The sequence below is a fragment of the Oryctolagus cuniculus genome, chromosome 9, assembly GCF_964237555.1.
Source record: "Oryctolagus cuniculus chromosome 9, mOryCun1.1, whole genome shotgun sequence".
NCBI lineage: Eukaryota > Metazoa > Chordata > Mammalia > Lagomorpha > Leporidae > Oryctolagus > Oryctolagus cuniculus.
In genome coordinates, this window is record NC_091440.1 from 105900382 (window position 1) to 105920246 (window position 19865).

General features: G+C 54.4%; 1 protein-coding gene across 4 annotated transcripts in view; it reads right to left on the reverse strand.

Moving 5' to 3' along the window:
* Positions 1-19330, reverse strand: part of PRMT8 (protein arginine methyltransferase 8) — a 121035-nt gene extending 101705 nt beyond the window's left edge. The window contains exons 1-5 of one of the 4 annotated variants that reach the window (XM_070049357.1): positions 12641-19330; positions 11505-12517; positions 7936-8394; positions 7629-7776; positions 69-6468 (exon numbers count right to left, since the gene is read on the reverse strand). In XM_070049357.1, coding sequence (XP_069905458.1) covers positions 69-143 — 75 coding nt within the window. In that variant the 5' untranslated portion in view covers positions 144-6468; positions 7629-7776; positions 7936-8394; positions 11505-12517; positions 12641-19330. The other 3 variants (XM_070049356.1, XM_070049358.1, XM_002712816.5) reach the window with 3 other exon arrangements.
* Between the last annotated feature and the right edge of the window lie 535 nt (positions 19331-19865).

Here is a 19865-nt window from a genome sequence, read left to right on the forward strand (position 1 = left end):
GGTGCGGGTGGGCGGCGGGGTCCGGGTGGGCGGCGGGGTCGCCTAGGCCCGCGCTCGCGCCCGCTTACCTCGGGGTTCTCGGCGGCGTTCTCCGCCATCTTCCTCCTTAGGAGCAGACAACGGGAGGAGTGTTTCATGCCCATAAGAGCCGGCCAGGGTTTGGTGATACAGAGATAGCAGAGAAAGGGATAGAGCTGGTGTCGCTTTAAAAGAGAGAGCCTGGGGGTGGGGGGGCGAGAGGGCGAGCGAGCGAGGAGGGAGACGACCCCGCCGAGCCCCGGTGCGGGCGCCGGCAGCTCCGATCCGCCGCGGGCGAGGCCGTCCTGCAGGCTCCACTTTATTTCCCTCCCTTCTCATCTGCTTCGGATTCCTTCGCACAGTTTCCAGTACTTCTCGCGCACCGCGACCCCCTCCCCGCCCCTCTCCACCCGCGCTGCGGGCCGGGCAGGCGGGAGGCAGCCCCGAGGGCTGCGCGGCGGCGGCGGCGGCGGCGGCGCCTCCTCTCCCGGCTGTTCGCGAAGTCCGGCCGGCCCGAGGCGGCGGCCAACTCGTGTCAACTTCTGCCGAGGCGCGGGGCGAAGCAACACGCTGCCTGCGCGTCCTTCCCGGGGGCTGCGCCGGGTGAGTGGGGGCGGGCTGGGAGGTTGGGTGGAGCGGGCGGCGGCCGGGCGCAGACCGAAGGCCCCCGGCGCCCCCGGGTCCGCCCCGCCCCGCTCCCGGCTCCGGGGGGCTCTTGGCCGCCTCCACTGCCCGCGCTGCGCACAAGTTGCGCGGGGGCCAGGGCTGCGCGACCGCGGCTCGGAGGGAGTAGGGCAGGGCTCCCGCAGGCTCCTGGACCGCGGCGAGTCCTCCCTCCCAGGGCCGGCGCTGGCCGAGCCCCGGCCGCGGTCACTTCGCCCCCGCCCCGCCCCGCCTCCAGCCCTCGCTCGTCTCCGCCTGTTCCTGGACGGATTACTGATCGGGAAACCAGGGCTGCCGGAGGTGTGGGTGGGGGAGGGGGCCTGATGGGGGAGGGTCCTGAACGCCCTCGACTCCGGGACTGAGAGGGGCTGTCCTGTTTCCTACCACTCTCCCAGTCCGCGGCGCCTGGGGCTCCCAGCCCCTCGGAGGCTCAGGGGGTGCGGTGAAGGTGGAAGCCAGAAGTGGCTTGGGAGGTGGGGAGGGTGGGGTGAGGGAAAGTCCATGGGCCTGCGGTCTGGCTCCCCGTACCCCTGTCTTCGCTGGCAGTCCCCTGCCCACGCGTCACTCTTCTTCCTCCTCACCCTTCCCCCACCGTCACCAGATTTTGAAGTCCCTTTTATGGGAGAGAGGGAGGATGTCACGTACCCATTAGGATTCTCTTGATCCCTTTTTAAGGGAGTTTGGGCGGCAGCAGGGGGTGTGAATTTTTATACAATGCATTCCTGCCTTCACTTTGAGAGCTCGGTTTTCTGTGTCTTACCGGCCATCTGTCAGCCAGTGGGAGACAGGACAAAGGGGGAGGGGCCGCTCTGCCTCTTCCGCTGCCACAGGACACTCGGGGCTGAGTCCTCCGAAGACAGCTGCACTGCCAGGCGCTCAGCCCACGGGTCAAGGGCAGGGGTCCAGAGGGTGCTCGCTGCGCATCCTGGCTCTGCCCGCCTCATCTCTGGCCTCGTTTGGGGAGATGGGTCCCCAGTGCCCTATTTGCTTGTATCATCACCTTTGACAGCTAGGAAGTGGGAGCCTGGCTGTCCTCAACTGACCCCAGAGTCCATTCAAGAAAAGGGCCAGACTCGTGCTTGGCACCAGAGATGCCTCCACTGCCTGCCCGGTCCTGGGGAAAGAGAACAGGGTGCAGTGAGTGGAGCTGAGGAGTGAGACTGAGAGACCCGAGAGGAGGAGGAGGGGGAAAAGAAAATGCAGCAGGAGATTGGAGTTAACAGACTCTGTGTGTGTGTGTGTGTGTGTGTGTGTGTGTAGGGGGTGGAGTACATTTCAAAGAATGACCTTAATCTCTTTACCCTTTGCATCTCAGACCACAGCCCTGGATCAGGGTAGGGGTGAGTGAGCCGAGTCCTTGCCAGGACACGGCAATTCTCCTCATTCCTACCTGCCTCTTTGGAGCAGCATGTGGCGGAGGGGATAAATGAGAATCTCCAGGACTTTTACCCTCTCCAGCCCCCTTTCTCCCCAGGCATCTTCTCGGAGACGACAGGTTCTGAGACATCTGACTCTTGCTAAAACAGCCTCAGTACTTTGTACAACCAAGAGGAACAGCAAAGAAAGAATCCCCGAGGCTCGCTGGCCCAATCCTCTCGTTTTTTTTACAGATACGTCCTGAGGTCGGAGAGCGGGGAGGGCCCTTGCCCTACCACCTGCAGCAAGTCCCAGCAGCCCCCAGTTCCACTCCCCGGCTCCCTACTTCCAGGGCTCCACTCTGCCTCCACCCCACGCTGCTCCTGCTGCTGCGTGTGCACCCATTCTGTGACTAACCAGGGAGGATGGGAGCTGAAGCAGGCTCCCACCGAAATAGGCTTCTGCCTGTGCGTGATTATGTTGCTAGGAGAGCCTCAGTGGGCGTGTTTCCTCCATTCTCTGTTGAAATCTTTTGCTTGGCTTGGCTTCTCCCCAAGCACAGACGCAGCTCCCCTTGGAATGAGAAGCGGGGAGGCTGTGATGGAGAGCTGTGTTTTCAGGACAAGATTCTCCATTCCAACCCTTCCAACCTACAGGGCCCCTGGGGCTGTGGGTGAGGAACCCAGGCCACCAGCGTGGTTCCGTGATGGCTGGACTGAGGCATCTCTGTCTGCCACGTGTCTCCAGCCCCGTGTTGAGCTCCTTTGGTGCAGAGAGCTGCTTGTCTCTGCTGTGCAATCAGCTAATTTAAAATTCACAAGCAAAACGACTGGTTCTTTAATAGACTACATTTGGGTGATTTGGTGTAGCAACAGACTACCTGAACACCCATCTCCTATGGTTGTGAAAATCCATCACACACGACAAATGCCGAGCACACAGCATTATTTTCTCACCATCACCACCACTCATGTAAATTTGATCTTCCTCCATCTCTTTCATGACTGCATCAGCACAGTTTTTTACCAGGTTAAACAGTTGATCTGTTAAGAGAATCCACTGGGCATTTCTTACATGCCTGCTTCATTCATGGGTACTGTTTCTTTTTTTTAAGATTTAATTTTTATTTATTTGAAAGGCAGACCCAGAGAGAGAAAGAGAGAGAGAGATCTTCCACCTGCTGGTTCACTCCCCAAATATCCGCAACTACCAGGGCTGGGCCAAGCCAAAACCAGGAGCCCAGAGCTTCTTGAGGGTCTTGCATGTGAGTGAATGGGTCCAAGCACTGGGGCCATCCTCTGCTGCTTTCCCAGGTGCATTAGCAGGGAGTTGGATTGAAGTGGAGCAGCCGGGTCTCCAACTGGCACCCATACAGGATGCTGGCGTCCCAGATGGAGGCTTAACCTGCTGTGTCACAGTGCTTGCCCTGGCACTATGTGTCACAGCAGGCAAACAAAAATGTTGGACTGACCACTGATGAATGCTCAGCCATCTCAGAGGCTTGGAAAGGTACAGAACTTTTGTGGGGCTTTGATAAGATGTTGATGGAGAGCAAGAAGACATGTGGGACCACAAGCAAGTGAGCTAGCTCCATGTGTAGTTTGGGACAATAGATCCTACCAAGTAAAGTAAGTCTTGATATGTGTTGCTTGTGTCACCTTTTCACATTAGATCAACTCGATGTGTTGAATAGTAAGTACATAGTGCTTAAAACAATGCCTGTCTCTCAGTCCAAGCACAAATATTAACATTTGCTGGGCCTTGTTCTGGTCATATGGCTTAGACTTTAGAGAGCACGTTTCACACACCAGAGACTCTTCCAGGATGACAAGGTTGATCACATAGTCCTTTCAACAGTTCTTTGAGGTAGGAGCTGTTATCCCCACAGAACAGAGGAGAGAATAAAACCGCACACAAGTGCTCAGTGGCAGGGTCAGGAGTCAGATCTCGAGTCGAGTGTCCGACGCCACAGCACAGTCCTCAAGAAGTTAACCAAGGCCAGGGAACAAGATAATGATTCTTAGCCTTGGCTGGAGGGCATTAAGAGCACCAAGTCTCTGGTTCTAGTTTCAGATGACTGAGGTCTGGCATCAGGGTTATTTTCAAGTGCCTAACTCGAAAATAGCATGGTTATTTTCAACATGGCAGCCATGGTTGAAGACAACTGGATAAAGATGTTTGGAAATAAAGACCTGCAGAACGAAGTCTCTTCTGAGTTCCAGAAAGTGCCTTCCAATACTGCAAGAACCCTCACACTCTAGAAGGATCCATCTGTCAACACCAAGCTTCTGAGGAGCCTTGGGATCGAGCAAAGTCATGTTGATGGTTGAGCCGGCGTATGAAGGTTGGCGGGAGACGCTTGGGAAGGGCTATGGCTGCAAACACTGCCCAGGGTTGAGAGATGTCACAAAGCGTCACTGGCAGAGTCCAGTTAGACTGAAGCAAAAGGTGTCTTCTGGAGTCCGTGAGCTGGTAGGATCTGTGGTCCCAACGACACATTTAATTCCCTCCCAGGGAAACTCTCTGTACCTCTTTGTCTTCCCATTTGTCTTGAGCTGAGCATAGGCATCGTGGAGGAGCTGCACACGCCAGAAGGCTGCGGAAAGTCTCGAAGGTTCTCCCCACACCCACCCTGGGACCCCAGCAGGTGAAGACTGTACTAGCTCAAATCCAGGGGCCAGCTAACACTCTCGCTGCTGCCTCCCAGACCCAGAGCCCCTGGAATCAGAATGCGGCTTCTCTAACCTGTCGACTGTGCTGCTGGCTTGCTCCGACGTGGTTGCTGCAGAAAGCGGAGAGGCACAACACATGTCATGTGCCCTTCCCCTCCTCCTCCCAGGGAACCTTACACGTGGCCAGGGCTCACATATGGCCACTGCACACTGCAGTGAGTCCGTGTCTCCTCAAGAATCAGGCCACAGCCATCATCCATCACCTCCCTGTGGCAGCTAACCCAGCAGTGCCAGATGGGAGCCAAGCCAAGGCTGCAGCAGCTAGCTACCTGGCTGAGCCTCCAGGCAGCCCCACACCTGGGCAGTTCTCCTGCCCCAAGAGCTTCTGCAGTCCTGCTCCTCCCCAACCCAGAGCCCAGTGCTTCTTAAACTATATTCCAAAGAACCAGCAAGAGTGCCGCTTATGCCTGCAAAGAAATGAGCTTTTCCTACCTCCCACCCCCATTATAACCAGAATGTTGTTTCTTCCTTGCTCTGATCAAGTCATAATGCAATAGGTTTTTTCTATTCCCTTTTATTTAGCAGTGGCTATGGGCTAAGCGTGTGGTAGGTGACTCTAGACTCAGATGAAAAGATACAATCCAGGAAGAGTTGGTTAAATGACCCTAATGCAGTAACGAACTCCTGTATTCAGATCCTATCAGAGGTCTTATGGATTGGTTTTTATAGCTTCAATATAGCCTGGTAGCCTCCACTCAAGTATGGCTGGGACAGCCTTGATCAAGAAACCAAAAGTTCTCATGCCTCTGCTACTTTTACCGATGAGTTTCGCAGGCTTGACTCTGCAAATGCATCATTCGACATCAGGTGGGGGCCAAACGCGCTGTGATCTGCCCTAGCACAGGGCTGAGCACCGGTATTTTGGGAACATTCTCTCCCCTGAAATGCACAAGGAGCAGGGGCGGCTCTGCACGAGGCTGTGGCCGGCTCCACCTCTGTCCCCGCTGGACTGCGTAACCGCCCCAATCTCTTTCTTCTCTTCCCAGAAGAGGAGGGTTTTTTTTATAAAAAGTAAATTTTGCTAGATTTTTTTTATTTCTAAGACTTCGCACCTTTAGGTAATAACATTTTTCTGTGTTTTTTGTTCATGCAAATATAAGGCATAAATCCTGTCTGTGCTGTTAGATGCGGTACTGGAATGGAATCTTGTTATAGACGTCACTCAGAGACGTACTTTCTCCATTAAACACTGCAGTATAGGCCTCTTCACAGGTTATGATGGTGCAGTTCCAAGTCCGCAGTTTTGGAAGCTGTATGAGGTCTCTTGGGAGAGATCAGCTATACTTTTTTTAAGCTACCATCCTACAGATGTCAACTTAGGTTGTTCCTAATGTCCTGTCGTTCCAAGCAACATTACAATAAACGTTCTTTTATATACACCTTTACGAATGAGAGCTTTTATTTCCATATGATCGTTTCCCAAAAGTGGTATTTTCAGGGATAATGCCAGTTCCTTACAAAACTGGACACTCGGAAGGCGGGAATGCGCACCCCCCCTTCTTTCCCTTTCCTACCCCAACATCTACTGCATTCGGAGCCCAGGGTCAGGCGCTTCCTGTGCCGAGAGCCTCCCAGCGCCCCGGAAGAGGCTCGAAAGCCATGCTGGGCCGGGCTGTGTTCTTCCCTAGAGGTCTTTGCCAACACCAGCTCACTCCCATGTCCTGGGCTGCAGCGTGATGTTTCCAAGAGCGCCCCTGATCTGGAAAACAATGGGCACCTGCCTCAGTAACCTGTCTCCCAGGCAGACCTGCCGCGAAGGACACTCGGGCCTCAGGAACACCCGCTGTCCCCTTTTCTTCGGGGAGGTTGTGTCTGAGGACAGCCGGGGTGGGTGGCAGTCACCGCTGCTTGTATCCAGTGCCTGGGAGGGGCCCATCCGCCCCAGACACCCCACTGCCATCTCATTTTTTACTCCCTTTGGAAACAATGCTCTCTGCATTCACAATTTTCTGTAAGACAGGGGTCCCATTACCCCCCAACCCCAGGAAATCTTGCTGTTTAAAACCTCCCCTTTGAGGCCATCGAAGATAGCTAAGGGAGGAAGATGGTGGGAGGAAAGAGGCCCATACGGAGCCTGAGAGAAAGAGCTTATGGTTCTACGGACCAGGAAATGAAGCTCTCCATCTGCGTACAAATGGTCACCACTGCCAGGCAGGGAGTTTGCGAGGATAAAACCAGCCAGTGTCGGCGACCCACTGCACGCCAGCGGCATGGTGTTCTCATGCAATGAGTTTTCCTCCCGGCATCTCTTGCTAGCACAGGCAACAGAAACTGCAGACAGCAGTCCTGGGCCCCAGTGCCAGCTCTGATATTAAGGAGCTGGCTGGCCTTGGCAAGGTCACCTCACCTCTCTGAGCCCCTGGTCTGAGAGAAGCCCTGTCCTTTTGTGCACCATGTGAATTGTGATTCTAACCACACCCACATCACAACAAAGGTTGCTCGGGTGCAGCTCAAGCCAAAATCCAGCTCTCACGGCCAAGAGGAAGCCTAGAGAGGACTCTTCCCCCTGCCACTTGTGGGAGTCACACCCTCCATGAGGTCAGGGACTCACAAGGAGGCCTGAGGCATTGGGGTGTCCACAGAGCAAACAGAATCCCCCCCCCTTTTTAAGGGTTCTGTGTGACTCTAGCAGTCTCAAAGACAATAGCCAGGCAGCCATTATAAATAGTCACCACTGGACTTCCCATCACTTGTAGGGGACAGAGCTCAATAGTGGAAGCAACGAATACACGGCCACCAGGTTGTACGTCACTAGAACCCCACCAGCTCCTAGTGAATGATGCAAATCAACACATTACCGAAAAAAAATCTTTTGGAGTCATTTTATGCCTCTAGACAACGTGCAAATAGAATTTCTACCTGTCTACTGATTCTTGACTTCAAAGCATGTCCAAGTTCATGTGCTTCCCCCAAGCACACAGTGATGGCCATAGACGCTGGGTTGCTGGAGAAGCCAGCCGGGGTCCTCGGCTTGCCAGGAGCAGTAGTCCACTCTGGGGCTTAGTCACTGTTGGGAAGCAAAAGTCGCAGTCATCTTAGCACAGGCCCCAACCTGAAGTCTCAATAAAGCAGGCTTAGGTGGGGTTTGTCCAGCTTATTCACAGGGAAAGCCGTTAACCGCGAGGTGATGTTTCAAAACCACACAGCAAGAGGAGAGAGGCTTTACCAGGAATCCATGGAATTGCAGTGCAGCTGTGGCTCCCAGAAGTAGCTCTGCCCTCTCCTGGGGTGGCGATCCCACTGGCCCATCCACGAGCCGGCACCTGAGGCTGCGGTTCAGACGGACAGGGAGCCAGGGGTCACTAGAAGGGTGGCTGCAGGCCGAGTACCCACTACAGGACAGGTGCTGCGCTAAGGGCACCCACGTGTTGACCCACTGAGTCCTCGCCCCAACCCCAGATATTGGTGGGACTGTTGTCTCCACTTAATAGGTCAGGAAAAAGCGGTTCAGAAAAGTTTAAGAGTTTGACAGGGTCACACACCTAGGAGGGGAATGAACTACACCTACCTAAACTCACGTCACCCTGACGCTACCAGTGGCCAGGCACACACCTGGGTGGAATCTGGATTCTGATGTTCAACACACGCTGTGACCTTGGGCTCCTCGCTTAACTTCTCTGAGGCCCTAGATTCTTCCTGTTCAGGGCTGTTAAGGGCCTACCCCAGAACCAGGCCCATGGAGACCCCAATAAACGGGAGCAGGGACGTGCAGCTTGTGGCTGGATGTGACAGGCTCAAATCAGCAAAACTGCGTCTGCTGTTAAGACTCCCAGGTATATGAGCAAGTGCGAAAAGCACACCCCACCCCCGGAGGCCAGCGTAGCTGTCAACCCGGCAATGGCTCCAGACAGGGCAGCTCCATCTAAATGGCACCCATCAAACTGTGTTTTCACTGCGGCTCTGTGTGTCACATCTGCTTAGCTATTTCTGTCCATTGTGTCACTCTGGGCTGCACTTACCGAAAACATTGCTCTTTTTTTTTTTTATTTTCCCCTAACTTCTGGAAAGTTTCTAGCTTGGTGCCCAAATCCGCCACCCAGCTACATCAAATCTTAGGTTGAATGCATCCTAAGCAAACATGGGCTTGATTAATCCCAGGCAGGAAGGAAAGACCCAGCGATTTGGAAAGTGTGTGATGGAGGAAGAAAGAGGAGAGTGACACCAACTTTGCCTAAGAGGAGGCTTCAAAAAGTTCATGGAAAATGAAAAGATCAGTTTCTTTCAGTGCAAAAAAAAAAAAAAAAAAATCAGAAACCCAAGCATACAGGAGGAGGGGCTTCAAAACGCTCATGCAAATGTGAGTTATGGAAAATACAATGCACAGATTTGAAATTTTTTTTGCACTAAAACATATCTTTTAACTCCATTTGTCCATCATGTTTCTGAGGTCTCCTCAGATGGACCATGCCTCTTCTCCAGCACGCAAAGATGGTCTTTTATTATTTCCTCCCTTTCTTCTTTTTTAATTTTTAAAAATTTTCTTTTTTTTAAGCCGGCGCCGTGGCTCAATAGGCTAATCCTCCACCTTGCGGCGCCGGCACACCGGGTTCTAGTCCCGGTTGGGGCGCCGGATTCTGTCCCGGTTGCCCCTCTTCCAGGCCAGCTCTCTGCTATGGCCAGGGAGTGCAGTGGAGGATGGCCCAGGTGCTTGGGCCCTGCACCCCATGGGAGACCAGGAAAAGCACCTGGATCCTGGCTCCTGCCATCGGATCAGCGCGGTGCGCCGGCTGCAGCGGCGGCCATTGGAGGGTGAACCAACGGCAAAGGAAGACCTTTCTCTCTCTGTCTCTCTCTCTCACTGTCCACTCTGCCTGTCAAAAAAAAAAAATTTTTTTTCTTTTTTTTAAAAAAAAAAACTTTATTCAAAAGGCAGAGAGACAGGTACAGATGGAGTCTTCCGTCCACTGGGGCACTCCCCCAGAGGCTCACAACTCCTGAGGAAGGGCCAGGCTAAATCCAGGAGCTGGGAGTTCAAGTCAAGTCTCCCATGTGGGTGGCAGGGGTCTGAGTCTCCCAGGGTGCACACTGGTAGGAAGCTGCATTGCAGGTGGAGCCACAAGTCAAACCCGGGCTCTGCCATCTGGGATGCTGGTGTCCCAAGAGGCGTCTTAACCCCTGCACCCAATGCCTGCCCCTCTTCTGTTTTAAACCAATCTATCATCATCTCCTGCAGGATACTGCATGCTCTACTGAGACTAAGTTAAACTCGATTACTGAGGCTTTGCCTCTGAGCCCACAAACCCAGCCCCACAAAGTCCGAGTCATGGTTTCTGACTAGACAGCTCCCAGCAAATCGTGAGCTCCTCATTTCATCTCAAGCCGGTTCAGGTTTTTAAAAAATGCCTCTCCTTTCTTTCTCTCCTGTCTGAATATGGGGTCCCTGGAGCTTTTGGTGCCACTATTATTTCCCAGACAGAATTAGGACCAGACCTTGCGGTCCTGTATTTGGGTCATTAAGGAAACAGTTGCGAGCCTGGTGCCCTGGCTCTGTGTGCGATATCAGTATCCCACAACAGAGCACTGGCTGCTTCACTTCTGATCCAACTCCCTGCTAATGCACCTGGGAAGGCAGTGCAAGATGGCCCAAGTGCTTGGGCCCCTGCACCCACATGGGAGATGCAGGTGAAGTTTCAAGCTTATGATTTCAGCCTGACCCAGCCCCAGCCTATTGTGGCCAACTAGAGAGTGAACCAGCAACTGGAAGATCTCTCTCTCTCTCTCTCTCTCTCTCTCTCTCTTTTTATTTTTATTTATTTATTTTTGACAGGCAGAGTGCACAGTGAGAGAGAGAGACAGAGAGAAAGGTCTTCCTTTGCCATTGGTTCACCCTCCAATATCTGCCGTGGCCAGCGCGCTGCTGATCCGAAGGCAGGAGCCAGGTACTTATCCTGGTCTCCCACGGGGTGCAGGGCCCAAGCACCTGGGCCATCCTCCACTGCACTCCCGGGCCACAGCAGAGAGCTGGCCTGGAAGAGGGGCAACCGGGATAGAATTCGGCGCCCCCACTGGGACTAGAACCCTGTGTGCCAGCGCCACAAGCGGAGGATTAGCCTATTGAGCCGTGGCGCCGGCCCTCTCTCTCTCTTTAAGATTTATTTATTCATTTGAAAGTCAGAGTTAAACAGAGAGAGAAGGAGAGACAGAAAGAGAGGTCTTCTATCCACTGGCTCACTCCCCAGATGGCCACAACGGCTGGAGCTGTGCCAATCTGAAGCCAGGAGCCAGGAGCTTCTTCCATGTCTCCCACATGGGTGCAGGGACTTGGCCATCTTCTACTGCTATCCCAGACTATGCAGAGAGCTGGAACAGAAGTGGAGTAGCCGGAACTCAAACCAGCATCCACATGGGATGCCGGCACCGCAGGCAGCGGCCCTACCCACTACACCACAGCGCTGGCCCCTCTCTCCCTCTCCCTCTCCTTTGTCCCTCTCCCTCTCCCCCTCCCCTTCCCCTCCCCTCCTCCTCTCTCTATCTCCATCTCTATCTCTATCTCTCTCCCCCTCTTTCTCCCTTTCTCTGTTACTCCAAGCTCCTGAACCATTTTTGTCTTTCAATATCTCAGGCAGGGTTCTAATGATCTAAGAGGAACCCAAGAATCACCAAGCCACTATGGCTGTGTCACTCTAAATAGTGGCTCAAGCTTCCTCCTCATGAGCTTTCTTGCACAAAAAATCCTTTATCACCACCCCCACACACACACAAGGGCTCCATGGGGACCCTAAAGGATGCACTCACAATGAGTCATCGTCGTCATCTCCTTTGGGTTCCCTTAGTCGGTGTCCAGTAGCGATGAGGTCACTGTCAGGAGCCTGGCTGCTGCCCGCACCCACGGTGCCCCTCGTGAGGGTGTGGGGGCCCATGGCAGGGTCGCTGTCTCCCAAGACGCTGGGCGCTGTTTCAGGAATGTGGCGGGGTGGGGAGCGGGTCAGATACGCTTCCAGCACCCACCGCGTATCATCAGAGTCTCATCAAATCCATGCAACGAGCAGCCACGTAGCTTCTGGCTCGGATCCCTTCCGCTTCTCCGAGAGGGCACGCAGCCCCGTGTCAGGGCGCACCATACCAGCCTCAACCTCTGCCTGCCACTCACAGGCACATAATGGAATGCAGGCTTCTCCCTCTGACAGCCAGAGCCAGAGCGCCAGCCAGGAAGCCTTGGGGCTGAGAGGAAGAGGCTGGCTCCCTCCGAAGCCTCAGTACCTAATTGCCCAGGAACCACCAGACTGGGCGAACTAACTCGCAGGTGTGGGCAGTCCCATATTTTCCTCTGAGTTTCCAAACACTGGTACGGGGCCTCGTGGAAGGAACTTCCCACCAGTGCACCTGGCTGGCTGGTGGGTGGGCTGCCTTTTGCATGGGTCAGGCAGGGAGTAGCCTTGACTCAATGTCCACAGCTGCGTGGGTCCCAAAGCCACCTTCCAATTAAACCTCTCTCTCCTGACCTCCCCTGCTGGCTGCCACCATCATCGTCAGACGGAGAAAGAGCCCTTGCGCTTTCTTTGTAAGCCGTCACCTGTTGGGGGCGGGCTTTCCCCTAGGTGTCTATCATTTCCATGAATGACTGTGGAAGGCTACCCAAGCTCCAGGGTATACAAAAGAATGAATCTCTAATGGTAGAAGGTCAGGCATCCGTTACAAGATGGCTTTGGAGTGCAGGTTCACCCTTCAAAACTGTTCCACTGGTGTTTAAGGCTTCTGCCTGCCAGTAAGTTGTGCCTTGGCCTGTAGGATTCGGAGGAAGCCTGGAGCTGCAGAGAGATGAATGAAAAAAATATAAACCGCTGGACCGAAATCAGGAGAAGCAAATTCTAGTTCTGGTGGTGCCAGCAATTGCTGAAGACCCAGGGCAAGGGGAGCGGCGAGGCGGAGACCTGGGAACCGGCAGGGGTGGCTCCTGTCAGTCTCTGCCTTGGGTTTCGTTTCCTCTTCTCGCTGTGAGGAGCTGGGGCAGGCTGAACTCGGGCTGCATTCGTGGGTCCCTTTCAGCTCTTGCGCTCTCTTACGATGAGCCCTGAGAGCGGCAGTCGGAGCAGAGCCCACTGCCCACTGTGGCGTGCGGGGGCAAAGGGCAAACAAGGAAGCAGCATGGGGGAGGTTTCACGCCCTAGGGCCCTTCAAGGATGCTTCCCCCCCACCCCCGCCCCCTCAACTCCACCATTCATCTCCAAAAGGCTGCTTTTCTTTTGAAAAATACTCATTCTTGAGTGCAAAGCCTCACCGCCTTATCTCAAGGCTTGCACTCAAGCTCCACCTGCAGAGGTCTCTGTCGCTGGGCACCTGTGGAGAAATATGCCCCCGGGGCTGGTCCCTTGTCCTTGCACCAGAGCTGGGTGGGAGGCACCCAAGGGCTAAAACTTCTGGGCAGCCCTCACCCATGGCCTGGTCCTCCCCCAGCACCTCCCTCACACGTCCCACCACACCCTGACTTTCCTCTAGTTTTGCTCAGGTACTTTTCAATGGACTGACAGTGTCTGAAGCATTGTCTGAAAATCCGAGGGTCAAGCCCTACGCGAACCTGTGACACGAAAACCCTCAAGAGCTCAGAGATGATCTGAGTGCCCGGCCAGGAGGGCATGAAGTCATGTACATTTCCCAAGGGGGTGGGGAGCAAGGAGAACGCACAGGCTGGCCTCTCCCCCAGGCTATAGTTGGGTCTGCAGGACTCAACCGGGAGAGCCTTCCCAGGGGACGCTACCGCCGCTGCTCCTTTGGGGTTTTGGTTTCAGAGACGATGGCAACCTGAAGGAACTGGTTTAAATTCAGTCCTGCCTGGGGCCAGAGGACAGGACTTAATGGTCTTTGAAGGTCTCCTTTTCGATGGCACAGCCTAGGGTGAGGCTAAAGGGGCTAAAATCCCATTAGCCAAGTTCCTGATGCTCTCGAAGACACTCCCAGTGTCTGCTCACTGGGGAGGACTCAGGGGATAAAGGCCCAGCCTGGGGAAGAGAGGAGACCCCACCTGCTGGCCCCAACCGTGAGTAGGCAGAGCATAGAGACTTCAGGGGGGAGAATGACTTTAGCAATGTAAAGGACTTTAGCTTCCAACCTTCTTCTGTGGCGAGGCCTCTGCCAGGGATCCAGGGACCCCCCCCCCCCAACTTGGAACCTGCTGCTCCCCTGGCCTGGCCCTAGGAGAATCCCCCCACCCTCTGCCCCAGGGGGTTGGTTCCCAAGGCAGAACCTCGCGAATTCGCTCCAGGACTTCCAGTGTCGCCTCCAGTGAGTTTTGTTTCTTTCCTCTCCAAGGCTGTCAGGGCCTGCTGGTGAGTGGTCTCTCTCCATCCCTCAGGACTGGCAACCTCCCCAGGAGCCAGGCACTGGGCCATGCTCCCAGCAGTGCCAGACAGGGGCCCCTCTGCTCAGCTGGGTGCCTATGGTTCGAAGCCCTTTACGTGGGTCACTGTCCTGCTTCCAGTGATCAAAGCCACTGAGCTGTGTCTACTGCAATCCCAACTATCAGACTGGGGAGTGGGAGACGGCCCCCGCCACCGTGTCTCTTCTGAATGAATGCTCAAGAGAAAACTTGAGGGTTGAAGGGACACCAAATGCATCATGGGATGGTGACACCCCAGCCAGGCAGCCATGCCTCTTTTCTCCAAGTGAGCAAAGGTGCCAACACACCTCGGCCGTCCCACACTTGAACAAACACAGTGGGACGGCAAGGGCGGTTCAAGGGCAAGAGACTTCCATTCTTGCGCTTACTTCTGCCTGGTCGTTTGTCTCAGGCTGATGACGCATCTCTTTAAGGCAGAAGTGTGTGCGGTTAGCAGCAAGTAGGGTCCTGACTGCCCCCTGTTCCGATTTGCCTTAGCAATGGCCTCTGGTGACCAGCAGAGGAGGGACGCTCCATCCGTGAGGTTCACCCACACACTCGGATGACAGCTTTGCTGGGTCTGCAGTGCGAGGTACAGCTCCAGCGACTTTTTTGCATCCGGTATTGCCAGTGGGAGCTCTTGTTTCCTCTCTCTCTCTCTCTCTCTCTCTCTCTCTCTCTGAAAGTCTTTCCTTGCTTTTAGCAGCTTTCCTTGCGTTCAGTGTCATGAGGCATCGCTCAGTCTACGTGACACCTTGGCCACCCCTTCTCAGGCTTGGGATTTCATCTTGTGCTGTTTCGTTTCTACTTGGTGGAAAATGTTTTTGTACTTTTCCTAGTTTCTTCTTCTCCAGCCCATCCGTTCTACCCTGTGAAACTTCTTACGGATGCCGAAGCAGCTGGCTCTGTGCTCCATCCCGACCCTTCTATCTAGCAGCTTGTGGTTCTCTTGGAATCCCTCAGGGCTAACTCCTAGTCCCCTAACTTAGTCGTAGGCGATGTCCACTCTGCTAGTTGAGCGCATCTGCTGGTTTTGAAGTGTGGTCGTGAGCGACTTGGTTCCCGGGGCCTCTGGCTGATCCTTTACGGATTCAGTACATGCCCTTACTTCAGAGGCTGCCTCTGCCACGCCATTCACATCTCCTGTGCTGTGAGTTTTTGTTTACTGAAATCCATATGCATTGTTCACGGTACTGCTTTCCCACATACTTTTGGTGACTCCTGGGATGCAGGCCCACTTTTACATCAGAACATTCCTGTTAACGTGGCAATCGAGGGAAAGAGTGCGCTGTAGCCTGGGCAGGTTTTACTTCCGCCTAGCCAACAAAAGCAAGGGCAGGGCCTGATGCTGGCAGAGTGACCCGGGAGAGAGTGCAGAGATGGGTATCCTCCTCGTGGGCTCTGTGGCTGCCTGGAGCGCTGCTGGCCTGGGCCCGAGCATCCAAGCACTCTCTATTGCCCACTGCTGGCCTCTAGGGGGTCAAATGTAGAGTTGAGGCGGGATCCATCTGCTGGTCTCATCTTCCTCGCAAAGCCCACCACTCGCCCTGTGCGTACCCTCGTCTGCCTTCTGCCCCACACACATCACTTAGCAGCCTAGAGCTCGTCTCTCAGCCATCCTTCCACGGGAACATTTGGGGCGTCTGGTCTCACCTACTCCCCATCCTTCAGGGATTCCTCCCAGTTTGGATGCGCTCAGCACATCTTTTGTTTTCTAGCAGTACTGATATTTTTAAACGCTATGTTCTGTCATTCCTGGGGAATTTGGGACGGAAGAGTGAGATTGCCAGTTTTGCTTAATCCTTCATCTGGAACCAGAAGACATGGTATGCTTCAGTAAGTGGTTGTTGAATGAATTCTCATTTGCTCCAATAATGCCCTGTAACTTCTTAAATTTTAGGCATTTGAAACATACTGGTTTCATCACCGACTGAGGGACGGATTTCAACCTGCTTCCTGCTGCCCTGCCTCAAGTCAATGCAGAACTTGGCACCCAAGGGTAGGGTGGGACACAGGCTGGTAGCTTCTCCCTGCCCTCTCCTTACCACCCCTCCCCCCATTGCTCCAGGTTCCCCAGGAACTTGATAAGTTGAAACAAGACTCTAATGTTTTTCGCTAATGATAGATGCCCACACAAGCTAACAGCCACCAGTGCTTTTTGATTTCAAATTCGGCTTGGTTACTCTTCGAATGCACAAGGGAAGTCTGGATTCTAGGGAACAGGATGGGCCTCTGTGCCCACCAGAGGGAGATGGACCCCCTCTCCTTCCTCCTCCACCCTAGGGGCATGTGTGGAAGCTCAGCGACCCTGCCTCATCCCGGGTCTGCCGTGTGAAAGCGAGGGTTCACCCTCACCGTGTAGGCCGCAGCAGCCAAAGCTTCCGCACTTCCAGCACGACGTGGAGGAGCCCAAGACGAGGTTCTGGGACTCCAATCCCTGCAGGGGCCGGGGGTGGATGCCATGCTATGGCAACAACCTCATGTAGAGTTAACAGGAAGGACCGTGAAGACTTCTCAATCATGCGGCCCATTTCTGTCACCTCCCCCAAGCCCTGTCCTGGGCTCAAGATCCAGGTAAGCTTCATTTCCATGAAACCATTCCTGGGGCCTCCCCACACTCAAACTCTTTCTTCTTCACACTCTCACAGCTGTGTAGACAGTGTAGACAATGCCTCTCACGCTGACCCCTCCTCCTGGAGGGTACTACCCCATCTTCGCCACAAGTTACGTCCAACAACTCTGATCATATACAGAACACAGCTTAAGGAAGGAATGGATGCACCCTCAGAGAGGTCGGGGAGTAGCTGTCACTCTGCCCGCCCAGCTCTCAGCCAGCAAACCAAAGCTTATCGACCTCAAGTTGAATACAAAGCCGAGCTTGCTCATTAAGAAAGCAGTTCTCTTGGTCCTTGGGGAAGTCTTCCATCCTCACTGGATACAGCCGGTGAGGATACAGCCGCAGGGGGATCTGATACAATGACAAACGGCTGCCTGTATCATGGAAGAAAAAAGTGCCAACAATTAGAAAAGCTTGGGGAACACTCGAGGAAGGGCTGAAATAGGACCAAACACCAAAACAAAACAAAACAACAAAGAGACGAGACTCTGTTCTGTAGATCCTGTTTCCAAAGGCAGAGGAGGGTTATCTTTTTGGAAGACCTCCCTCAGGAGAGGTCCGTAAAGCATTTCAGAATCTAAAGGAAATAAAAGCCGCCACTGCAGAAAAAATCAGGAACATGGGGCACCACAGAACCACAAAACAAAGAGAACAAGCCACCTCCCCCTTCCCTCTGCTCCACACCGGCTGCGCCTCTCGCTTTCTGAACAGAGGACGGGGCTGTGCCCTCTGCTCCATCTTCCACCCAGCGCCGACTACACACAAGGTCATTATATGCACTGGCTAAAATGGGTGGACCGGCGAACGAACACCTCTCAGTAGCGATGCCGCAATCCTTTCTTCTAACTCGTGAGCCCACTGCCTTCCCTTACTCCAGGCAAAGATTGTAAGTGGGCTTCCAGAAACTGTTTTGTACATAGGAAGCCTTGTAAACACAACCACAGTTTTCAGAGCATCCGTCTGCCTGAAGACCCCACAGTCCTAAGTGGCTTCTGCCCTCCCCCCACCGCCACTTCCGGAAGGACTAAAGGAAGATGGCATCTCAGCCAGAGTCAATCACACTCCGCTCGCAGCTGCCCAGCAAAATCCTGCAGGGTGCAGCTTCTCTAAAAACACCACCCGCTTCCTCCGCCACCTGGGCCTTGCGGGCCCTCCTCCCTCTGACTCCCACCAAATGGCCAGACCAGAAGCCCAGCCCCCGTGTAGCTCACAATCTTGCCACCTACTCGATGCTCGCCTTCCAGAACCCCCAGACCTAACTGCAGACGCTTTGGCAGCTAGAAAGAAGAAAGGCTACCAGGGGTGGGGGGCCTGTCTCTGCTAACCGGGACGGCAGCCGTCTGCTGACAGCTCGCAGAGAGTCCTGCTTGGGAAGGCTGTTCTTGCAAGGATCACTCCACCCCGCCTTTGTCTCGTGACCTCCCTACACAGTCCTTGAACACAGTTCCTGGCCAAGACGGTCATGGGGGAGGGAGAGAGGACTCCCAGAGGGCCTGGGAGGAGCACCTGTTGGTCTTCCACACAAAGGCAGGCTGGCTCGCAGACACGTTCCTGGGTTCACTGCTTATGCTCCTGCCAATAACGACACCTAGGTGTCCGTGACCGTCACGGCGCCAGGTGCCCGTGTGGCTGCAAAGCACATGCCGTATTCTAGGCAGTGTCATGGTGTCTGGCACACAATGGAAGTGATGATGGCGGGGGCCGGGGGGGGGGGGGGTCAAGCTTGCAACCACGTTGGATCTGCACGCACTGAGGGGAGGGCTGCCATCCTCAGCTCCTCCTCTTTGGGACCGGTTATCCACACGGCGTCTTCCCTCTCTGAAGACGCCCAGATCCTAAAGACAAAACAGAGCACCCAGCCCAACCCTATTTCTTAGCAAACTGTGAGAAGGACAACTTGAACAGTTCTGACACAGAGAAAGGTGTCTTAAAAAGAGAAGCCGAGACACAAAACTTTGTCTTCAGCCACTTGTCTTACACATAAAGCATGCATCCATCCTAGGTGGAAGAGAGTGAGTGTAACAAACAGGAGTGTTCTGGGTATGCCTGGCCCCTGGCACTCCTCTTCCAAAAACCAGCAGCCCCAAGGCCCCAGCTGCTGGGAAGCAGCCTTGCCTTGCTACTGTGGCCCGAGAGCAGGCTCAGTGCTCCCGGCCCTGCAGAGCATTGACAAGGGTCCTGTTGGCAGGTGCTTGCAGTCTGTCTCCACTTCTGGAACGGACCAAGAGCCATGGAGGCCCAGCGACTCCTAAACCCACTCAGGAGGTGTAGCCTCCTATGGATGTAAGGGACCCCACGGGACAGAGGGCTGAGCAAGCCAGCTCAACCCAGCTGGGAAGGCCTAAGGCAGCCCCAGGGGTTCTGCCACGCTCACTGGTGAACTACTGGGGGAGGGGGTGGCTTTCAGAGACTCTTCTGCCTAAAACTGATCTAGAAACAAAAACCTAAACCCAGTTTGGTGGCAAAGGTCAGCGGTGGCCTGATATAGTCCCTGGGGACAAATGTCCACAGTCCTCTATGCCAGCTGGAATAAGAAGCTGGGCACCTCCTCTCTGACTTTCTTTGGTACCTGCCATCCCAAACTCCCTTTGCTTCCCCAGGCCCAATCCCCCTACCTTCCCGTATGACCACCCCCGCTACCCCCCCCACCCCCACCCCACCCCCTGCCCCCCGGGAGCCAGGCCAGGGGACTTATTTGCATAAGATGAGATAAGGAAACCTTTGCTTTCCCATTTCTGCAAATTCTACAGGTCACTATGCTGCCAGGGCCCCCTGCCCTCAGGAAGCAACAGCCACTCCCAAGAGGAGCAGAAAAATAAACAAACAATGAGTGCAAGAGTTTGAATGCCACCCCTGGGCAGAACTCCACCTTGAACTTTGCTCATCCGTCAGGTCCCCATTGGCATCCCAGCATGTCTGGAGTGCCAGGGATATAAAGATCAATAAGACATGATCCTGACCCTTGAAGAAGCTCCCGGCACAGGGGGGTGCCCGTGAGAGAGAAGGGAACTGTCAAGATAAGGAAGAGAGGGCCTGATGTGTGGCCCTGAGAAGACCGCTCGGGGAAACTTCTAGAAGGTTCTGAGGGGAACCTGAAACAGTTGTAAGGAATTAATTAAGTCAGGCGCTAAGGTGAGCATGGGGCATGACGGGATTGGGAAGCATG